A 22,798-nucleotide genomic window follows, 5' to 3' on the forward strand; every position below is an offset into this window, starting at 1 on the left:
ATAATATAAATACTGCAATATTATGTCTGGTTATGGTTATGGTTTTAACTCACTGAATATGCTTATTGCCAAAGCCAACCTACTCGCCTGCATCGTCAGTTTTTGAACCAACCCTAATCAAACATGGCCGCCAACTTTCTCGAGTTTTGTCAACATCACCACAATTATCACATTATATCTAAGCGTATTACACAGTTTAAGTCACAAGTTACAGGCTTAAACACAAGAACTTAATTCCAGGCACAGTGAGAAATCATGCGAGAGGCAAAGAAACGCAACAAAGGCGTCGATCTGACGACCTTTTCATTGAAGGTTTGTGGCCAAAGTCAAGGACGAGCATGCAAGAGTTCAACAGGAGAAGATGATAAACATGTGGATGTAGACGTGAAACCCACTATAGTCTATGGTTATTTCAGTATTTCCAATAGACCCTTTACCAGACACGCCGCTACCACTTATGCCAGGCTAGGGTCACCACCAGGGAAACAAACCATCTAGGTTTTCATGGTCAAAACCCGCGAGGCCCAGACAAGTCAATGCCTCTCGAGCCATTTGGTATTTGGTATTGAAGGGCCTGTAGTGTAGGCCTACAGTCTCCCTACTTTAGAATTAAATGCTTCTTTTTGTTTCTCTTTTTTTAGGTTGAGGAACTAACAAGCCTCTATCATGGGATGACTGCGGCAAACAAGAAAAAGGCAGCTGCAATCCTATCCTCTGCCTGGAAGAACATGTCTCCAATTGCCTCTGACAAGGAGAAGAACAGTGCAGGACACCCGGCTGTCTCAGAGCCTTCATCTGTGTTACCACGGCCACATAAAAAAGGTAGGAATTATCTTGGGAGATCCTCCACTGCTCCTGGAGGCAAAGTTATGCTGAAAGGATGAGTGATGTTCGAATCTAGTTTACGCAGGACATCACCAAAGTGTTTCTTTTGGCATTAGGAATACAAGAATATTTTCAAATCCTTGTAATATGTTATCTAACTCTTATTCATTTGCTCTTCCTTTTTAGGTCTCTTCAAGAAAAATGCTGGTGATACGACTAATGGCAATACTGGTGAGGGTCAGGGCGAGTTCACTTCTCTGTTGCAGAACATGCTGGACACAGTAGTATCCAAAGAAGATGGGCAGCAAGGGAGAAAGATGAAATTGAGACGCCGGAAATCTCAGACAAGACATGTCACTTCTCGAACGGGTAGACAGCGCAAGGGACTTGCGGTGGATGCAGAACAGACAGTGTATGCAATCAATGACAATGGACCCCACGTTAATTCTGTTGATGTGGTTGGAAATGCTGGTGTTGAACGTTTTGCAGTAAATGAACAATCTCCAGGAGATAACTCTGGTCCTGTTTCTCTGCCATCGTTCAGAGATGCAAGTATTTGTCAACGCTCGTCACCTCCTGAACTGGAGGAGAGGATGTCTTCATCTGTGTCTGTTCATCGTGATGGGCCGCCAACGTCCAGCGTTATATTGCCTCCGAAGCGTTCTAGGCCTGGGGCAACCCCGTCCACTGGTTTTGAGGAGAGCAATATTGATATGGTGCTGGAGATTGTTGAGGATGCCATACCAGGAGAGACCGCAGGAGTGTATGGGAACCTTGCTGCCTCCGGTAGTCAGACACAAATGGTGCTTGGAAACGGTGCTGTGGATGCAGCAAACTATGAGAGTGGGGATTGTGATGATCTGTTAGATTTAGAATTAGATATTTATAACGAAGTCAATGAGGATACAGAAATTGAGGAGGAAAGTTTGCAAAATGATCAAAGTGCTGCCGCGGTTCCGAAATTAAAAACAAAAATTCATAACGTAGTTCACAAGTGTCAAGAATGTGGTGAAATGTTTACACACGGCCGTCCTTTCAAGAGACACCTATTGGGTCATGCTGACTCACATTATCCACTGTGTTGTCGTATGTGTAAGGTGGAATTTGAGGGGTACATTACATTTAAATACCATAAGTGTCACCCACCTCCCAGAGAACTATCATGCAAGCAGTGTCAAACAAAATGTTTCAACCACAAACGTTTACAAAGGCACATCCACTTGAAACATGGCCGCAGCAAAACTCAACCACAATATTTCTGTCAATTCTGCAACAAGGCATTCAGTCGGAAACTGTCCATGTTCAAACACTATAAGGAACATGCGAGTGGGAAGTTTGTGTGTCTGCGGTGCGGTGAGTTGATCGAAGACAAGGAAACATACTATGACCATGTGACAAAGCACGAGCGAGATGCCAATTTCATGTGTGAGAAATGTGGCATTGGCTTCTCCAAGGTGCAGCTCTACAAGAAACACATGAAGGCCCATGAGAGATTCGAGTGTCCAGAGTGTAACATGACATTTCCTACTCGGAAGGCCCAGTTCAGGCACAACCGCCTCATCCATGCGGCACAGTTTGGAGACCTAAGTAGCAAGCGGTACCGGTGTGACAAGTGTCCTAAAAGCTTTCCTCGGCCCGGGCTACTTGACTTACATAAGAGGGTGCACACAGGTAAGGTACCATGCAGGCTAACGCAAGTTTTCTTCTTCTGTATATCTTTTTCAAATCTGGTTGACTTGGTCAAGTTGAGAATGGATGAATCCTAGATTATATCATGGCATTGAGAACCGAAGGACATCCAGGAGCTTAAGGTACATCGGACTTGGAGCTCAGACAGAAAGACTCTTAAGTGCATGTTTTAAATCAAAAGGACCAAGGTCTTCTTTCCTGAACTTAGACCTGTTTTGCTCTAACTATGATTTCTGATGGGCCATGTTCCTTACGATGCCATTCTTGCTTCAGGTGAGCGGCCTCTAGAGTGCGACCTGTGTAAGGTGTTCTTCCGCACTCCAAAGGCTTTGAGGAAACACAAGATGACCAACACCCACTTACTGAAGGCTGGCGAGGTTGCCCGGGAGAGGAATCATCTGTGTGCCTTGTGTGGACAGGCGTATTTCAGGTGAGTTGAGCAAGGTTAGCTTCACATGCTTTTGCATAATCAAGACCTGTAGAAAGCAGAACACTGCCTTGTGCAAGTTGAGCTTGTATCTACAGAGTGCAGAAGGGGGAGAATTGCTGGGACCCGCGAGCTGCATCGCATATCATCAACCAGTTTAGTATTGGCTCAAGTAACAGTTACTGTGCAATGTGTTTGCTGTCAGTTTGTAGAAAAGTTTACCTGGATGTCTGTATTTCTCCTCACTACCAATCCATTGTAATGTATCGTGCGTCTTTCAGGAAATACGCGCTACAGCGTCACATGAAGACACACTGTGACGAGAAACCATTCAACTGCCCACACTGTGATTACAAGTGTAAGGAGAGTACGAATCTGAAACGCCACATCATGAGGCATCTGTCCGAACGCAACTTCATCTGTGAGATCTGTGGCTCATCATTCCACACAAAGAAGACACTCGAGACTCATGTCATTTATAAACATTCGAGCAACAGGGATTACAAATGTACTGAGTGTACGATGGCGTTCAAGACGCCGAATGCTTTACGGCGTCACATGACTAGTCATAGTGATAAACGGCCTCATACGTGTTGGTGTGGGAGTGGGTTCAATCGCATGTATAATCTGAGACGGCATATGAAGTCAGTCCATGGTACGGATGAGGAGCTGCCTCGGGTCAGGAAGGTACGGGTGTTAGAGGAAGATGTCAGGGATGTGTACAATACTGGCCAGCTCCCTTTGACGATCCCAGCTGTGACGAGTGCAGCCGAGATGCCTCTATTCAGTCCCCATGACAGCATCTCTCCCTCCATGGTCATGGCTCGACCCTCTATGCATCCACTGAAACAAGATTACATCACCTCTGTCGGCTCTCAGGGAATGCTACCTGGCCAGAGCCCATCCCTCTTTACTTTAACTCCCCCATCCCTTTCTTTACCTGATCTGAAATCGGTCCAGCTGCCCTCTGATATGAATTATGCAGTCATGCCCCAGACCCAGCTTTCAGAAGATGAAAAGGTGGCTCATGTCACATCGCATCTTTTATCAGAACTTCGTGAATCTGTCAAACATGCCGAGATGGCTGCCATGACACCAGTGCACACACCCGCCTCCACACCGGTCTCCTCAGTCAAGGACGGCCAACAGCCACAGCTCTCCACATTGGCCTCTGTTGGAATGGAGACGGTCATTCAAGATATTGTGCACCGCCCGACCATCAATACTTACGACAGCCACTTGTACCTCTCGCAGCCAACATCAGCGCCCGTCGAGCGCAAGACGTTCATCCACAACGTGCCTCAAAACTACATCCATGACTTCACAAGCTTTAACGCAGCCTCTTTATATGGTGCCCCATTCTACAGTGATCCTCAGCGTCAGCGGATGATGCAGATGCCTGATGGTCTGAGCAGCCATGAACAGCTTCAAGCTGCGGTGAATGGAATGCCGGTAGAGATGAATAAATACCATCAAGACGTTACTCATGAGTAGTAAAGGCAATCCACTTTCTGTCTTCACTGTCCATTTGTCTGTGCAGCTCGTCAACATGGTTGTGTGTCCAGCAGTGATGCTTACAGGTCAAACTTGTTGATTCAAGGTCAAATTGTCCGGCTCACAATACCGGTGTTAGTAGATGAAGAGTTCTGTTTGATCACCAATGAACATACTGTGTTGACACGATTAAGCTGGTTGATGTGCATCTGGCTTCATAGAGTCGACACAGTAGTTGTAAAGGATACTTTTGATGGGGATCATACTAGAGTTAGTTTTATAACGGGTGCTTTTTCTATTGGAAGAATATTTTGTGTATAATAAGATAACTTAGGTTGTTTTCAGTAGAGCTAAGGCATTGAGATTATTGTTATAAATACATACATGTAATGATTAGCTACTGGTAGTAATTATTTGCGTTGAGATCATGTGTAGCCATTTTAACCTATGTTTAACTGTCCCTGGTGTGTCAGTTTGCGCATTAGTCGCCATAAAAATGCTTTAATTTTCTTGTGCCATAAAATCTTTGTATATCGATCTCTCATGGCTGCAAGATGAAAATGGCATCCAAGTGCAGAGGATGAAAGTGTTGTTCCTCACTTTATAGATGGGTTCATGCTGAGCACTACTTCATTCTACCCGAACTTGAGCGCCCTGTCTTGTCCTAATTTGCCATTCATTTGGCTCATTTACACATGACTTGTTTACTAATCTCATGTAAAGGTAAACCCGCTGGTTGTGTTAGTGGTTTTATGTTACAAATGTATTATGATTCAGTTGATTTGTGTGTACTAAATTATTATCACTGTTGTAGCTACTCTACCTAGCTAATTAGGTCAAATTAGTGAGTTTTGATTGTTGTGTTGTGTTTATGTTGATCTGTAATTTATTCCCAAGTCATTGGTCTTTAACTCTGGCAAAAGACACTCGCTGCAGAATGTCTGATAAAATGAGTGGCTATATGGAAAGATTTTTTGTTAGAAGTATTACTGATGATATCTTATCTGATGATAAGTTTCACAGTCATTAGAGAAATTTCAAGTTTCACATTGTCAGGAGAAAATACATGTAGGTCAGATGCAAAATTCACTTTATCGACTAATCTATAATTTTTCTTCACTAATTTTGGAAACTGTTACGACACTAAAGTGGATTGTTGCAATGAAAATCTAATCTTTTGTGAAATTGTCTTTTGACTTGTTTATTCCTTTGATGATTTCATTGCATTGAGTTTGTTTGATGATGTCCATTGTTTGAATCAATAAACACAATGTTCATATTGAGAGAAAGCACTCTTGTCAACTTTTTGTTTTCACAGCCAGAAATACAAGATATCCAGTCAATCCAGCTGTAAAAGTCGGATTTCAGGTTCATAGTGCTAATATTTCTATATCAAAGACCGAGCAATCAATCCTCATGCTTTCCAAAAGGACGAAGACTGTCAACTCGGTCAAGAGCCGTCACGACCTTCATGGAATGCAGTCTGGGCCAACACGAAAAATCGTGATTGTTTGCGTCACGTTTTTCGGTGATTCACGTTCACCCTTCGTACAGCAACATTTTTGTTTCATCAGAGCCACATTAGATTGAAACAACAAAGCTGAACATATGATAGTAAAAGGACAAAGCTATACAAAACACAGACAAAAATTCAACATAATCGTACACCTGTCAGTAACAAACAAGTGCTGATATTCTTTCAGCATTCAATATACGATGAAAGGTCCGCCGAGACATGCCGATTTATGAGCGATGTGGGAGAATCCCCCTGTGATGGAGGGATACCAACGAACAGCACCGATAGATTGGCATGACCCGAGAAGACACAAAACGAATACTTGTATATAGTCCTGAATGGAACACTGTGTATACAGTAGCATCTCCGCGAAGACACTTTAAAGGCACATTGTCTCTAAACAAAGACAATTATCGGATTGCTGGATTCGAAACTTATTGCACTATCATTGGTCCGTCTCGAATATTGCCACATCATTACTTCATTAGCAACCTGAGAGCGATTGAACATGGTTGGTTCACTTGAACGTCTGATAAGGACAAACGCCGTCTTCCAAAGTCTCCGACTTTCTGTTTTGAATCCATTGTTTGGGAGATACGATAGCTACCACTCGCTCATCCAGTCTTGCTTACTACACTCCCATCTTCCAACTCGCTGTACTTCAGGAGTAGTTCACCATATATTGGCGCCGCGTCAAGCGGTTAGCTTTCACATTCGTCCACAAAGTTGCTCTGAAGTTATCAAATGTCTCCTTGTCGCCACGCAGGACCTTTCTCTTGAGGGCCTCTTGGGAGGAGACTTGGCTCGAGGCATTCGGCACAGGATGCGTTTCTGCCTGTTCCCCTGCCGGTTGTCCTTCGATTAGGCTAACACTTTGCTCATGTACAGGCTCGTTTACATTGGCTCTAACGCCTGCATCGAGATCAGCTTTTGGTTTGTGATCGACTCGAGCGTTTGCTCTCCACCTCTGGTTGTGCCTTGATGAACCCATTCTCCTTCTTAACGACATCATCAACACCTTTCATGGGATTGAAACCAGTATATGATTGTGACTTCAGGTTGCTCATAACCATTGCTTGTTCGCCTTCCTCGCCATTCATAACAGCGTTTGGGTGTAATTCGAGTTTACCGACGACCACTGGTTGTGCATTCTCTTGCCTATTAGTCTCGTCTCCAGCGCCATCGCCAACCTCATTTAAATCAGCTGCCTTTTTGGACTCGAGCCTGTTGTCATCAACTGGATCTACATTCCTCAGTAAATTCCCCGATGTATCCGGCTCTTGTTGTGTTTCGTGTTTGTTTACAACCAACGGCTGTACATCAGCAGCGACATTGCCATGACCTCCGAATAGATTGGCCCCAGGTTGTGACTTGATGTTACTGACAACTGCTGGCTGTGCGTCCCTCTGCACTTTGTGAATCGCACTTCTGATTCTATGTAAAAGAGAGCCAGTATCTCTAGCTTTGTTCATTGCGTTTATCTCATTGACGGACACAAGAGGCACATCCTTATCGACAGAGGGTGACTTATTACTTGCACTCGGGCCACCCTTGGGCGCGGCCATGTTCTGGGACATCACACCAACCTGGTTGTCGTCATGAATGGCATTGGCGGCATCACTCTTATGATCATTCACTACTAGGTCCTTAACGCTGTAAGTGACCGGCTGTACAACCAACTGGTCTCGGTTTCCGAACTTTTCCTTTAGAGCCTTAACTCGTGCTTCAAGTTTTAGATATGTTTCTTTGAACTCTCCAAGAGAGGCATACCACGCCTTTCCATCCTGCTTGGATTCCTCCGTAACGAGCCTCTCATTCGTTTGATCTCGGGACTTATTTTCCAGACTCCCATGAATTTGGTCTTTTCCGTTTGTCCAATGCGCCCTTTTCGTTTCGAGTCCCTTGTCAGAAGCTTCGTCTTTCAACTCTTCCATGACAGTTTCAAGTTCCGCTTCAAAAATCTTGTCTTCAGGTTTGTCAATTTGTTCTTCGGCGACGTCGTTCACCTCTTCACCGCCCGTGCCTTGCTCAGCGGAATAACCAGCCATGTTTTTATTATCACCTTCACTGTCAAGATAGTACATGTACTCGTATCTTTCAAACTTGTTTCTAACGGCTTCTGAATCGTACGAATAGTCCACATCTGGGAGTGGTATATCCAACGCGTTATGATCATAGAAAGAAGGCTGGTCGTCTGCCGAATCCTGCAGACGTTTCGGTCCTGGAAGAGGAGTTCCCTCTTCTACGATCCGGTTGTGTTCGTCCGCATTGAATTCATTACTTGTGGTATCCTTGGCGAGCATGTTGGCCATCAGGCCATCAAAATCAAACTTCTTCTTTATCTCCTCTGCCTCATTCCTCTTGGAAGATTCCCACTGCTTGATCAGCCACTTTGCCTCTGGGGATCCTTCTTGTTTGTTCAACCTCGCTGCAGCCTTTTTCTCCTCCATCAAGTAACTTCTCAGTCGTTTAAACGACATTGTTTCCAACTGCTCTACTTGCTCAAATGATTTCTGCGCTGGGAAATCGTAAACCATGTGGTACCACATGATGTATCCCATCACAGCCGACCACAACAGGCCCACGTAATATACATACACAATCTTGACTTTTATCGTATTAGACATTGTATTAGACTCCGCATCCGCTTTCATTCGAGACGTCACATTCTTTTGAATAACCTGAAGTCGAAACAGACTGTGATCCCTGGCGAAATCAAAATATAAAGTGGGTAACAAGACCTGTCAGCACGAATTCGCTTTTTTCCTTCTAGTGCCCTTTCCCTGTTCTTTAACGAAACTTCATATTTGGCTGTCACGTCGTTGGTCCTCGTTGTGCTGTCGGGACTCCTCTCCGCTTCTTCTCCTAAAATAAAAAAACCCCACACTTTTAGCCATGGCTTAGTTGTGGTATTTGATTCAACGTCGTACACGTCGTATACTTATCCGACAGGTGTCTATACCTGTTGTGACTGGCTGCAAATTGCTTTGTAAAGCAAGTGAATGTAACATATGTTATCAATCTCAGTCTAATTGAGTTTGGTAGGAGACTGTCCCAACTGCTCCTGGCCGAGTTTACAACATACTTTCCTGGTATGCTGAAGACACCATAGGCGGGGTGCAACATGCCGAGTCCGCATTCAGCGGTAGGGTCAGATGCCAGACACCATCAAAATGCAATCGTGTTCCACTTCAGTCTTGTTGTGAATCCGTAAACTGAAATCTGTCTCATGACCTTCAGGCTAACGCCACCTCATAGGCAAAGTGATAAGACGATGGACTTACCTCAGTTTTTGGCTGGCTGGCAGATTCGGATGCCATGCAAGGAGACCAAGCCAGAGTAGGCTAATATAGAAATGCAATCGGGCGTGTGGTTTGGACGACACGAGAATATATAAGGGACAAAACGTTGGCATAGGTTCGGCTCGAATGAAGGGGTATCAATTGAATCATTGGAGCGGTATATTGTCTTGCTATAGTTACAGACGCAACTCGAACTAAATGGTGTCTTTATTCTGACAATTAGTTTCGTTCATCACTGTTTGTAGGACGACTGTCGCGGATGGGCCTGAGTGAGAGGACAATTTTGGGGTCATTATGCCTAATTGGCACACTCCAACTGGAACTATAGATCTAAGCATTTTAAAAAAAACCATGCAAGTACCATGCATGTAATGACAATATACCGTGCGTTCTCAAATAAATGTCCAGCTTTTTAATTGGACGTTCAACGAATAATATCGTCTTCTCACAAGCATCATCAGTCTTAGCAGAGGCGGAGGATATTGTAAACCACTGGTGCCTAGATGGTTAAAGGGGTACGCCGGTCTTTGACGTATATTGTTGTTATTATTGTATACTGTTGGTCCAATTATATCTAGTTCCTACTTCTAACGCCAATCAACTCCAATAGTCAGTAGTCACACGCTCGAGCGCTATCTGTATACAATTGGTACGTGTATAAGTTTTCCCGATCGCTGAGCGATGATGAGCGGCGATGATGGCCCGAGAGAGCGGTAGCCGGTACATATTGAGCACTAGCAGTTCTATGTGCTCATGACGTGACGATAGCAAATCTCACGGGTTGGGCGGAAATCCCCAACATATGTTGACATCATCGGCGCCAACAACTATTTCTTTTGACCCTGCCACAGTCTTTCAAAACAATAAATGATTGATTGACTCTGACCCTGCTGACCTCGATTTTTGAAAAACTTCCAAAAAAAGCCATTCAAACGTTAAATCAACGGCAAAAATAATATTTTATATCACTGAGGTATACAAATACGATATGTTGAGAAAGATCTGTTCAACTATCGAAATATACGATTACTTGGAACTATTTCGGCCAATCACTTCGCCACCTGCGCGACCTTATCACAATTGCGGCGCGCTCGTTTGCATACCGCATGTTAAGACGCGAATAAAATCTCCATTTACAGCATGGAAGCGAAGCCTTGATGGTTCAGCGCTTAGAGTGTCTGACTGTGGATCGGCTGGTCACGGGTTCGACTCCCGGTGAATCTGCCGCAGTTTTCTCTTTTTTTCGTCTTCCTTATCACAGATTTTGAATTTGAAAAGTACAAGGATGCCCCCCCCCCCCAGCCCATTACCTCACCATAAGGATGATGCGAATGTAGGTAATAAAGGCACTGGAAAAAAAGGAACGGAAAAAAGGCACTAGGTAAAAAAAGCACTGGAAAAAAGGCACTAGGTAAAAAAGGCACTAGGAAAAAAAGGCACTAGGTAAAAAAGGCACTAGGAAAAAAGGCACTAGGTAAAAAGGCACTAGGTAAAAAAGGCACTGGAAAAAAAGGAAGGCACCTTTTAATTTTTATTATTATCAGATAATAACAAAAATTTCGACATCTGGACATGGATGATTAGACAACAAGAAAAGGAAGAAGAAAAAAAGAGAAAAATGTGGCAGATTCACTGGGAATCGAACCCGTGACCTACCGATTCACAGTCAAACACTCCAAGCGCTGTACCGTCAAGGCTTTCATGCTGAATGACGATTTTATTCGCATTTTATATGCGGTATGCAAACGAGCGCGCCGCAATTGTGACAAGGTCGCGCAGGTAGCAAAGTGATTTGCCGAAATAGTTCCAAGTAATCGTATATTTCGATAGTTGCACATATTTTTCTCAATATATCGTATTTATAAACCTCAGTGATATAAAAGATTATCTTTGCAGTTGCTTCAACCTTTGAATGGCCTTTTTTTTAAAGCATTTAAAAATCGAAGTCAATAGGGTCAGAGTCAGTCAATCAATCAATTGTTTTGGAAGACTCCGACAGGGTCAAAAGAAATAGTTGTTGGCGCCGATGATGTCAGCAATATGGTGGATTTCCACCCCACCCGTGAGATTTGCTCTCGTCACGTCATGGGTACATTGAGGTTGCACTGAGGTGCCATTATCACCTTCAGATAGCCATTTACTTTTTTGGCACCAGATCCTACAGTGTCCGCAACGGACGGCAACGGGGAAACTGATACTAACAGTTTAAGGTCTTCACTGAAGATTTAGCATTCATTGGAGGCTTTCGAAGCCAACGGATGATTTTAACGTCCGTTGGACTTAGGCCTGTCCCTGTACCTCTGCGTAAGGTGATGAGCGTTTGTTTACATCAGTCATCGCGGTAAACATTGGAGATGGTCCCTCGTCCGTACGCAGGCGCCACCTGTCCTAAAGTTCCAAGGAGCGAAACGACAACGATTTGGAGCGAAATGACTGGGGTCGAAAAGGCCAATGAAGCGAAACGACCGCAAGTATTTAACATATTAGACGACTACTTCCGGTTTCTGCGAAAAGTCATCGAATTTTTCTCTCGATTTCTTTTGGTGAGTGTCACTTTAAAGTACATTTCGCATTCAAAAACTTTGGAAATACCTATAGTATATACATATATGGTCACTTTGATGGCGAAAATTTGAGCGATTTTTCCTCGCAGCGTTCAAGATAAAGCCTGCTCATGCTATAAAAGGAGCTGTCAACTCCCTTTTAATTTTGCTGGGAAAGATTGGCTATTATACAACAGTCTCTAATGCATTTTACATGCGAACATCTTGCTATTCTTACGGCGGTCATTTTCATTTTTGAGCCTTAATCCTTCCCTAAACCTAACCCAGACCCTGTCCCTTACTCCTAACACTGACTATCCCCTTCTTAACCCTTCCCTAACAGTACACTAATCCTTGTCCCCTAATCCTCAGTTTAATCCCTTAATTAAAATCGCTGAAATTTTTAATGGTTACGGTACCGTAAGAATAGCCACTTTGTTTTGGGGAAAAAATCGATGTGATGTTGTATGACTCAACATCAGAATGCGTCTACTTTAGTTTGTAGGCCTATAAATACTGTGAAGGTGTTTGTGTCGCTTTGTAGAGTATATATGTTGTTTGCTATACTCAGTATACTTGATGATTGACTGTTGATGGATCAGGGAGTTGTACGACTACCCATCCTGACATAACCAGGCAGTGATTTTCAAAATACTCCATCGATATTTCAAATACTAGGCCTACTAGAGTATCAAAAACCTGATCTCAGGATGATGACTACCAGGATCGATGACTGAGTCCGTGACTGAATCATATTTATCAACATAACTTTTTTCCAAGTCTTGCTGGGGGCGCGATTCATAAAATTAATAACTTGAGGAAGTTGACTTGAGCCATAGGCTTGGTTCTCAACACTGAATTGGTATCAGTCGGCCCACCGTGAGTGAGCTGTGATATAAAGCAGATTGAATAGGTAGTATTTAACCAGACAGCATCGACATTTTCTCTTTAGTCCAGGACCAAGTGTGCACTGTATTGCCCATTGTCTGATTTCAGCTGTCCATATTGTTGAAAATGGCCTCCTCAGACAAACCAGTTGCCTTTGAAATCACTCTTGATGACAGCAATGTAAACAACAAAGCTGATCTGCCTGAAAAACTTCGCAAGCGTCTGAGTGATTGCGGCGGTCGCCCAACGACTCCTGATGTTCTGGAAGAGAAGCAGGCGAAGGCTGATCGACTGCGGAGGGTGAGTAACATTCACCGTCTGACTTGTTGGGCAATATAGTGACAGGCCTTTGGATGACACCTATACATTCAGACAGTGTAGTTTAGTGGAGCAATCCAAGAGCCTGCTGTTAGAGGATGTCTGGTTCCTGAATTTCAGGAGGACATACATATAAGACCATTCCAACCTGAACTGGGAACACGATCGGTGTGAAACACTGACAAAGCTTATGTATGGCTGAATATTTGGCATCCTAACATTTGACTATGATTGTATAACTGTTCAATGCCGTTGCAGATATCTTTTAGAGATGGTGCTTTTAGGACCTGGTTTAGGATTGTGCTCCTTTCACTGAGTTACTCTGCTATGATAAGTGACAGCGTGATTCTCCCTGAACTAAACCCATTTCTGGCTATGTGCCCAGTTTATTACTCTCTCTCTGTCTGTAACCTGATACCAACCATGAATGTACTGACAGTGGTCTGAAGCAGTCGATGAGTCATCGAGTGACAACACTGTTTTCCCTCTTCCTGTTCCTGTTGTGTTGTATTGTTTTCAAACATTGATTGTGAGTTGTTTTAATCTACCATTTGTGACTTTCAGGAATACAACCAAGCTCGAATTGAGAGAATCCAACAGGCCGATAAAGAGTGCAAAAGCTTGACTAGTAAAGTCGATCCTATCTTGATTGATGAGACTAAACCGAAATCCAAAGCCGAGGCCGAGAAAGTGATTAAAGATATCCAAAAAGATCTGCAGAAAATGTCAATAGCGCCATCTGCTAAGAAGTAGTGCGATATGTCTGCCCAGTATCATTTAATGGAATGAACATTGCTAAGCCAGCTAGCTTTTGCTGCTTCATATTGGATTCAAGGTCAAAGTCAGGGACGGTCTTGGGGTTCAAGGTCATTTTGTTAGGCAGTGTTGTCAAGGGATACAAGTCAGCTGAAATAATGTGGAGACTTTTGAAACTTTGGGTGTTTTGTCTCTGTTGTTGCAGTGTTGGCTTACTAGCGGTGGTCACATAGACAGGGTAAATATCAGGGTTTAAAAACTGGTGCATCATATAATAAGTGTTCTCTGATGTCAATTTAAGAAGGACATTTGCATGGGTTTTGTTGATTTAGTCATTGTTCAATACTAAGACTGTTGACCCTAAAGTCCTTTTGGGGGTTTATTGAGATTCTATAAGTTGATGAGCAGACCATTAGTTCCTTGATTGGTTTATTAGAAAGCTCATTAATGTTTCCAAGAGAATGACTTAGCATTTTCAGAATCGGAGGATACCTGGCCATGTTTAGGTATTTGTTTCCAATCTCTGGTCACCTGATTTCCGAGGCCATCATATCGTCCATGTTAATTGAGAGATCTTCATTCTTAAGTCAGATATGAACTAATTATCATTGTGGATCCTGTCATGCAGTTATATATGGTTGATTGGATTCCATGTTAATCTTTTATTGTCCACGTTTGTTCAACAGGGCAGGTATATGATAACATGCCATTTCTATTGATTATATGTTCTGTATGTATTCCAGGCAGGCAAGCCCTAAAGTTTCTAATGATCTCTAATACATATACCTGTTCACTCATTGATTACATGTGTGGACAAGAAGTAACTTCATTTGTGTTCAACTGGTCATTGTCCACTGAAGGCAGAAAGATATCAAAAACAAAACAAATTCAAACAACTGCCAGTTCTTTTGTTATGTGGACAATCCAAGATTTGTGAATTGGACGTAGCATCCTTTTTGGGAGAACCAATAGAGTGTGTTGTAATAATGCCCTCAGTGGTTGTGTCTTTGTGGTTAATTTGAATACAATCTAGCTACTTATCTTTCGGGCCACCCTCTACAAGTGCACTGAGTTGACCCTCTACAAGTGCACTGAGTTGACCCTCTACAAGTGCACTGAGTTGACCCTCTACAAGTGCACTGAGTTGACCCTCTACTAGTGCACTGAGTTGACCCTCTACAAGTGCACTGAGTTGACCCTCAGCTGTCTGTGCTGCTTGTCAATCATCCGTTGACACATTGCCTCCAAATGACTCACTCAGAAAACATAATGCATTTATTGTTTATGATGAAAATGGTGTTTGCACATTTTTGTTAGGATTGTAACATGATTATATGTGGATGTTTGTGTGCATGATGATATTTTTGTATCTGTGATACAGATAAGTGGTATTTTTGTTTTGCTACTTTTCTCACATGAGATTTTGTATTGTATTTGTACACTGTGGATGTAGATTTAACCTGAGATACTTTCACAAAGTAACAAGCAGAGCTTCTAATCTGGACCAGTTATCCTCCCAAACCTTACTCTGGCCAGCCACTTTGGCTGACATATGGAGCAGTATACATGTACAATCTACTAAGTTCACAGAGATGCAGTTACAGTTGGTTATTCAATATTTCGTTGGCAATTATTGATTATTCTTTGCCAAGTGCCAGGGGTGTTTTCTGCTGTGCCAAATCAATCATAAAGTGGACTCAAAGGAGTTGAAAAAAGTGAGTGAAGCTTGAAATGCCTGTTGACAGTTGTGCTATTCTCAAAATATAGTGTCATGCTGTTTTTAGGTATTGTGTGGCTGGTTTAGTGCACTGGACCTAATTATGACTCATTGTGACCATCTGGCGTGATGATATCAGATAGGAGATGATTCAAATGTGATACTGAAAACAGACCATGAAAGCTATCACCAGCCCAACATTCCAAGTATGTGAAAAACACTGATTATTCTTATGCTTTGAATGATCCATGAGGTCCTAGGGTTCTGTTTTCACATGCAAAGTTTTAAAGTTAGAGTTCTTCAAATTTTGGCTTTTACACAATGTAAAAGACATGATGAGGAAATGACTTGATCAGTGTTGATTGTCAATGTTACTGACGTCATCATTCAGATTTTGTCAGAGAATCTATTGTTCCATACATGTACTTATTACGAATGAGGCTTCCAAAAGTTTTGTCTTGCCATAAACTTTTAGATATGTTTGTAATAGATTTATTAGTCTTCTAAGCCTTCTGTCAGCCTAAACAGGGTTCAATAGTAAACTACATTGTCAGTTTTGTCATAGCTCAACATGAAGTCGTCACTTCTATGCTATGTAGCCTATTTTGCAGCCTGCTACTGCTAGTGGTTGAGGGTACTGGTCTGTAGGCCTACATGTCTCATACTTGATTTCAACAGCTCGGACTCATTCAAATAGATGATCTTGTTCAGAAATGCCTCAAGAGAAATGCCTCAAGGTTGCCCTCCGAGTTTTAAACAGGGACAAATCACCAGCCAGTACGACTCCCAGGAGGCTGCCATTCCTTGCCAGGTTATGAATGCTTGCATTGAATAGCAGTTGTGGGATAAGTACTTGTATTGTGTGGTGAAATGTAACAGAAGTTATTCTACTGACTACATGTACACTTTGCCATTTTCCACTGTGTTTTGACACTTTTTTGGACATTTACATTAGTTCCTGGCTTGTTCTAAAATAATATTATGTGATTTTGTGTGACATATTGTGTGTGACAGTCTTCATTGTGTGAGAATACACATGATCATAAGTGTGACACTTCACAGCTATGTAATTTGTAAACTAATGCTTCCCTTGTGAAGACGACAAATTTGCTTTATAAACATTGTAACTTCTGCAGAGAAAGCAGGTTGTGTCACCAGCATGCTCCAGCTTTTAGCTCAACTTCGTTGACTATGTCTTGATTGGGCAAAGTGTCGCGCTCAACAAGAAGCACTCAGTCCTAGAATGCTGTGAGTGTAACAACAGATGTTGAGGTTTACAGCACGTTAACCAAGGCTCTGCCACGTGCCTGCACCTCTGAAAGGGAACAATTAGGGTGTGATATACTGGTGTTCACTGTTATAGAACCAACCACCTTCTTGTGCAAGGCAAATATGGGCAGTCATATTCGTGGGTTTACTTTCTGTCCGTAGCTGTTTTCTCGTGCAGAGTGACACGATGTTGAATTCTAGCTTAAGTCAAACATTGCACAAGTAATCACAACATATCGACAGGCATGTTTATTTGTGAAAAAGGGTTTTCCATTGTTTTATAGGGACACATTATAAGGGATTTAGTCATTCCATCACGTTTCCATTCCAGTCAACTTACAATGACTTAGTGATGATTTTACCTATCTATGGTGTTATGTTCCTTCCAGTTGTGTTGCTGAGGTTCTGGCTAAGATTCCTGCTGCACCCTGAAGACCTTTACTTAAACTCTTATTGAGTCTTATTCAATAGTTGGTCAACTGTCTGTTTATATATACAGTGTGGGCCCTCGCTCCATTACATCATACCAATATAAAAAGTGTTGTCTGTCAGGTTAATTAGTGATGACCATGTTGCAGGAGTTAATTACCATGCAATAAGTATTGACTATCCATGGAATGCATGTCATTAAGTATTACAGTCCTGTATTGATCCCGGTACAGTTTGTAACCGAGACAAGCTACACAATGTGTATCAAACACTGTACCATGTTGATGGCAATAACTGCTTTTGTGGCAGTGTTATCGACAATGAAATAACTATAATACCTGGGTAATGAGCTAGCTAGTGAGAGTGAGGTCTCTCCAGGTGGCCCGGGGCCTCTCCAGGTGGCCCGGGGTCTCCCCAGGTGGTCCGGGGCCTCCCCAGGTGGCCCGGGGCCTCCCCAGGTGGCCCGGGGTCTCCCCAGGTGGCCCGGGGCCTCCCCAGGTGGCCCGGGGCCTCCCCAGGTGGTTTGTATGTGGGAGTCACACTTCCAGCTGTGTTGTTTCTCTGTTTCTCATATGATCTTGGTGGCAGAGTTTTGCACACATCCTGTCCAAAAAGGTTGATTTCATCACAAGATCAACATGAAATCACCCTCTTTAACCACTTATCGTATACCTCATTGTGTTCATATGCTCATTGAAGAGGTTAAAAGGAATTATAAATATGGAAAATGATTGCCTCTGTAATACCAGTTTTCAGATCCTCTTCATATCTAAGTAGCAGTTGTGTTATTTGGCTGTATTTCGCAGGGTACAATCTTAAACCAGAAATGAAGAATAGACAGCACCTGGGTGTATTGGCAAAAGTCCCAAACAACTTTCTTTAATCTTCTTCCTATCGCTTTGACCCCAGTGTAAATCGAGTCATCCGTGCCTAATTGGAGCATTATTCTGCCCTCCAGTGGCTTTATTCCATAACCAGACTGCCATTTTGCAGGTTTTCTATCACTCTGTATAACTGAACATGTAATCTCTGCTAGATGTTGTACTACTGGTATATTTTACACACCAATGTTTTTACTTTTGTTACACTGGTATTCCACTGCTTTTACACTTTGGTTTATTTTGTTAGGATTGTTTAAGGCTAAATGCTGCTGAGGAAGAGATGGTGTGTCAATGTGATCACTTGTGTTGCAACGAATTAAAATATTTCGCCTCAAATGTATGAGTTGGTGTTGTTTTGTCCAAGTTTGTCATGGTAGGGCTTCTCTGGAAAGCCGTCTAACTGGAGCCACACACAGCCGAAGGAATGGACTCAAACACCCCTGCCCTAACAATGTTCACGAGCTAGTGGAACCAGAATCCTCCTCCAGTCAATGGAATCTCTCGCCCCTGGCTTATCAATTGGTGCTGGAAGTCATCTAAGCTGGCTTTGACATCTGTTCACAATCACTAAGTAACTACGAGTATGAATGTGGTGCTTATGATTCCCACCCCACATCAAGGATTGTCTGCTGGGTCTTGGGAGTCTGACATGTCCAGCGATTACACTTTGCAGTAAATGCATGCATGGAACTTGTGGATTTGAGCAGAGGTCGTCATCGCCCTAGGCTACCTAATTTAAAGGCAGGCTACTTCTCCGAGTAGTGAGGTAGCCCAACTGGCAACCAGAGATTTCACGTTTTTCCCCTAAAAGCCATTGGAGGATGACTGGTTTGGGAAGAAGGATGACCAGCTTGACTAAGGCAGGTTGCCTGCCTGACAACTCAGCCTCAAGCCATCTACTCGGCCGTGGAGCAGCCATGGTCTGTAGTCATGACATGAGCTACCTGCAGCCTAATTATTGATAACACAGAAGGATGATCAATGATCAACCCAACTGACCTACTATCACTAAAGAATAACAAAGCATGTACATGTTTGTCCAAAAATACTTTATTCATTTATTGTAGAACATGGTTCGTTTCTTATTCTTTAGATTGATAACATGATTTAATAAATAATAAATATTAAGACAAAGCCCATCTCCTGCTAAAAAACCTACAACTTGGACAACACAATGAACCAGACCACCGAAACACTAGTGCAAGACCGACATTTAAGACTTTCCTCGCAATTAAACGATGGTCCAGCAATGTTCATCAGACGACTCAACTCCAAAAGCAGGATATCTGCTGAGACTAAATTTACACAGACTAGACAGATTTTCACCATCACCACTGTTTTGTTCATTTCTCAAATATAAGCAACTATTTTTCTCATTGTGTCGTGGAAAAATAGGAATATTTAAAATCATTTGACTAAATATGATTTATCTATGAGACAAATTCATGCTATGAACTGGTGGACGAACACTTGAGGCTTTAATGCAATGGATGAAGACAGACCTTCCTTACACAATCGTGACCAGGAACTTGAGGAACACATGCAAAAAAGCACAGATAAAGATCCACCTGTCTACCAGCACCATCTTGGAGTTTGTCTTCCGTATACATGTACATTGAACATGTATATGCTTCACAGTTAGTTAATTATTGAAAGATACCGGGTTAAAATTAAATGCAGCAGTGATTTTTTTAAGGCTATCCCCCAAAAATATGGCCTGATTTTTAACTGTGAGTTATTGCTCCGAAATACATATCAAGAAAACTAGGTTTGCACTTTGGTCCTCCTCCGCGCTGAGACTTGTGATTCGTTTGTAACATGAATGTACAGGCAAGTACAATAACAAGACAAGGTCATAGCAAGCTCTCAAATCACACAACAGTCCAACAAGATACAAAAGTCCACTTTGACACTGTTAAGGTGCTGCCACCTACCAACTGAACCTGTGACAGAGTCAAATCAATACAGGCTACATTGTATAACAGTCCTCCACTTTGTGGTGCAGTTCTCGCCGAGTCGTGGTGCAGTTCTCGCAGAGTTGTGGCGCCATCCAGTTGATCAATCAGTACTTAAAAATCAAGCAGTAAAATCAATCCGCGACAGATTGATTCTCATCTTCGCACTCCAATACCGGTATCAACCAAGTAGTGCCATCTATCAGGTAAATCAGTACTTAATCATAAAGTCAGATTGGAGACGCTTGTTCTTCCCTCCTGCTCACCTGCGAGTGCTGGCTAAGTAGATATTCCACACAAGGGAGATACAGCTGGCAAATAACACACGATACTGGAAAGAGAAACAAACAATCAGCTTGGGAAGAAATACTCTGACATTTCATGATAACAACTTCAAAACCGGATGACAAGTTCATGAAGTCACAACACAATCTTGCTCAAGCTTAGGCTTTGGTATGCTACCTTCTCTGGTTCGTTCACGAGGCAAGAAGGTCATTCATTAGAGTCAATTAGTCCCTATATCATCAACATCTCTTACCTCAGAAGGAATGTAGTTAACATTAACGTATTGGAAGAGAGTCCATATCTTCCAATTCATCTGAAGAACTGGCCAGAACGTTTCACGGATTTTCTGTGTTGCCATTTTGAAGCCATGACCCTGGAGAAAAAGAGACAGGTTTTTTTGTCAGTCAAAACACTAAGTACTTGTACAATGAAATTCCTCAATCAGTAAACATGACAATAATAATATTTAAAGAACTGAAATCATATAGCACTGCTGTAAACAAAATGACCAATGTTTTTTTGTAATATATGCTACAATAACAACTGCATTACTTCCAATTTCTTACATATTGAAATACGATTTCTCACCTCAATCACGGTCACCACATAGAAGAATAGGAGCATATAAGGTGGGGTCAATATGAGCCTGTCTATCATGATCCTCTTCAAGGCACAATAGGATGCTGTCTTTGGTACCCATTGGTCAAGCCAGATGTAGAACTGATGTGTCAGTGGACCAGCAAACACAAATCTGGAAAGCATATCATTTGGGTCAGGAATGATTCTATGGCATAAGAGTTGTTAGACAGATTGCCCATAGGAGAATAACTTGAAAGATGGAAATATGTCCCATGCCTCATTCAACTATTCCACCTTTCTCCAAGATCAAGTTGTATCTCCCAATCCAAGGCTCCTTCCAGGATACCTACCCAAATGTCGCAAATGCTGCTGTGCTCCTCAGTCTAATGTGCTGACCTTTGCCAGGGTTGTATTTGATGACTTGAGCAATGAGATCACCTAAACCAGCAATCAATCCACTGCAAAAGAAACAAAAGTTTTAAACTGTGCCACATAATCTCCAACATTGAGACCACCGCCATTGTCATCAGCCGAAACCTGGATGGCCAGCTGAGGCCACATGGCAGGCACTGGAAGAACTGCCATAAAAAGTAAACCTACACTATTACCTACAGTAATAGTATCCCAGCCGGCCCACACTAACCTCAAACAACAATGCTACATGCCTCAAGCTTAAGCACTTTACACAACACATTTGGACTCAAAACAACCTGCAATTCCCCTTTTTGACACACCCTGTAGTAGTAGCTGTACATTTAGATACAATTGAATTGTACAGAATATTCACCTTGAAATAGCCTTCGTCAAAACAGGTTTTTCACGAAGGTACTTCACATATAAGGTGAGGTATCTGTCGATAACACCTCCATGTCTTTCTTTACTAAAACTCATGTTTAAATATGGGTGATAAAGCAGCTAAAATGCAGAAAGGAAGCCACAAATAATTCTACTAGGGCGCAGACATCTTTAATTTTGATGCTCTCGCGTGAAATGCGGTTGTTTCGCTCCCTGACCTTTTCGCCCCCAATCGTTTCATCATCATCATCATCATCATCATCATCATCATCATCATCATCATCATCATCATCATCATCATCATCATCATCATCATCATCATCATCATCATTATTTTTGACGGGGTGGGGGATGCTCCCCATGTCAAACAGCTGTGTGAGTTCATTAGAGCTTGCACTTTACATATTACATAGTATAAAACTAAAATATATACGTATGTCCTATTACCGTCATCAGATGAAAAGACTTGCACAAAAAAGAGCACACTCTTGAATGACTTGATGACCGACGAGTGATAAAGAAAGACATGACCAAACGATTCCTTCTTTGTTGTTTTGGCAAAGACATGTTTTTTTTTGAGTTTCTGTAACCTAGAGCGCTACTCAATCATCCTCGGCACCCAGTGGTTTTCCATATGCTCCAGCTCCGTAGGAGTATCAAAAACCTGAAGCTCAGGATGCTACTCAATAGGCGGCTAACAAGAAACTACGCATTTGCTGTTGTTGCCGACGTATGTGTACACTGAACTTGGGATGTGCATCGGCCCCGTGTTGCAATGCCGTCCAGCATGTCCAGTGCAAGCTGGTACGTTTTTAGCTGATTTGTGAAAAATTCAACATATCTCAAAAGTTCAATGGTTGACCCTTGGTTTTTTTAAAATTTTTGTTTCGCGTAACCAACTGCCTTTCATGGGAGAATGGTCACTGTAAGAATTATTCAGGAAGAAATGTATAATATTTGGGGTTTTTCGTGATTGTCCGGCCCAATCGGGCGTTTCCAGTGATATACGACACAAATGGGTTGTCCTCATGCATTCACTTTTGAAACGCATTTTAAAATAGATGTTACGTCCTGTTAATGGGGCACGTCATCATCGCGTACATTTGGGAAAAACTCCCTAACGAGACCTA

General features: G+C 42.4%; 3 protein-coding genes across 3 annotated transcripts; 2 read left to right on the plus strand and 1 right to left on the minus strand.

The window, feature by feature from the left end:
• Nucleotides 1-122: 122 nt before the first annotated feature.
• Nucleotides 123-5,724, plus strand: LOC135499908 (transcription factor E4F1-like). Its single transcript, XM_064790948.1, has 5 exons — nt 123-312; nt 642-822; nt 1,012-2,496; nt 2,788-2,944; nt 3,223-5,724. Exons 1-5 carry the CDS (start codon nt 256-258, stop codon nt 4,433-4,435), a joined length of 3,093 nt encoding a protein of 1,030 aa, XP_064647018.1. The 5' UTR covers nt 123-255; the 3' UTR covers nt 4,436-5,724.
• Nucleotides 5,725-11,749: 6,025 nt separating this feature from the next.
• Nucleotides 11,750-18,380, plus strand: LOC135499914 (uncharacterized). Its single transcript, XM_064790963.1, has 3 exons — nt 11,750-11,796; nt 12,793-12,984; nt 13,567-18,380. Exons 2-3 carry the CDS (start codon nt 12,811-12,813, stop codon nt 13,753-13,755), a joined length of 363 nt encoding a protein of 120 aa, XP_064647033.1. The 5' UTR covers nt 11,750-11,796; nt 12,793-12,810; the 3' UTR covers nt 13,756-18,380.
• A 714-nt stretch (nt 18,381-19,094) lies between these two features.
• Nucleotides 19,095-21,849, minus strand: LOC135483450 (peroxisomal membrane protein 2-like). The gene is made up of 5 exons (XM_064764401.1): nt 21,661-21,849; nt 21,224-21,331; nt 20,883-21,045; nt 20,548-20,667; nt 19,095-20,340 (listed from the first exon to the last, which is right to left on the minus strand). The coding sequence occupies exons 1-5, from the start codon at nt 21,762-21,764 to the stop codon at nt 20,272-20,274; spliced, it is 564 nt and encodes a 187-aa protein (XP_064620471.1). The 5' UTR covers nt 21,765-21,849; the 3' UTR covers nt 19,095-20,271.
• Nucleotides 21,850-22,798: the final 949 nt, after the last annotated feature.

This window comes from Lineus longissimus, chromosome 2 (genome assembly GCF_910592395.1).
Source record: "Lineus longissimus chromosome 2, tnLinLong1.2, whole genome shotgun sequence".
Taxonomy (NCBI): Eukaryota; Metazoa; Nemertea; class Pilidiophora; order Heteronemertea; family Lineidae; genus Lineus; species Lineus longissimus.

Coding starts and splice junctions, on each gene's coding strand:
- LOC135499908 (XM_064790948.1), top strand. CDS start 256: ATGCGAGAGGCAAAGAAACGCAACAAAGGCGTCGATCTGACGACCTTT. Junction 313..641: donor TGACGACCTTTTCATTGAAG/GTTTGTGGCCAA, acceptor CTCTTTTTTTAG/GTTGAGGAACTAACAAGCCT. Junction 2,945..3,222: donor TGTGGACAGGCGTATTTCAG/GTGAGTTGAGCA, acceptor TGCGTCTTTCAG/GAAATACGCGCTACAGCGTC.
- LOC135499914 (XM_064790963.1), top strand. CDS start 12,811: ATGGCCTCCTCAGACAAACCAGTTGCCTTTGAAATCACTCTTGATGAC. Junction 12,985..13,566: donor AGGCTGATCGACTGCGGAGG/GTGAGTAACATT, acceptor TGTGACTTTCAG/GAATACAACCAAGCTCGAAT.
- LOC135483450 (XM_064764401.1), bottom strand. CDS start 21,764: ATGAGTTTTAGTAAAGAAAGACATGGAGGTGTTATCGACAGATACCTC. Junction 21,332..21,660: donor TTGACGAAGGCTATTTCAAG/GTGAATATTCTG, acceptor TTTCTTTTGCAG/TGGATTGATTGCTGGTTTAG. Junction 20,341..20,547: donor TTAACTACATTCCTTCTGAG/GTAAGAGATGTT, acceptor TTCTCTTTCCAG/TATCGTGTGTTATTTGCCAG.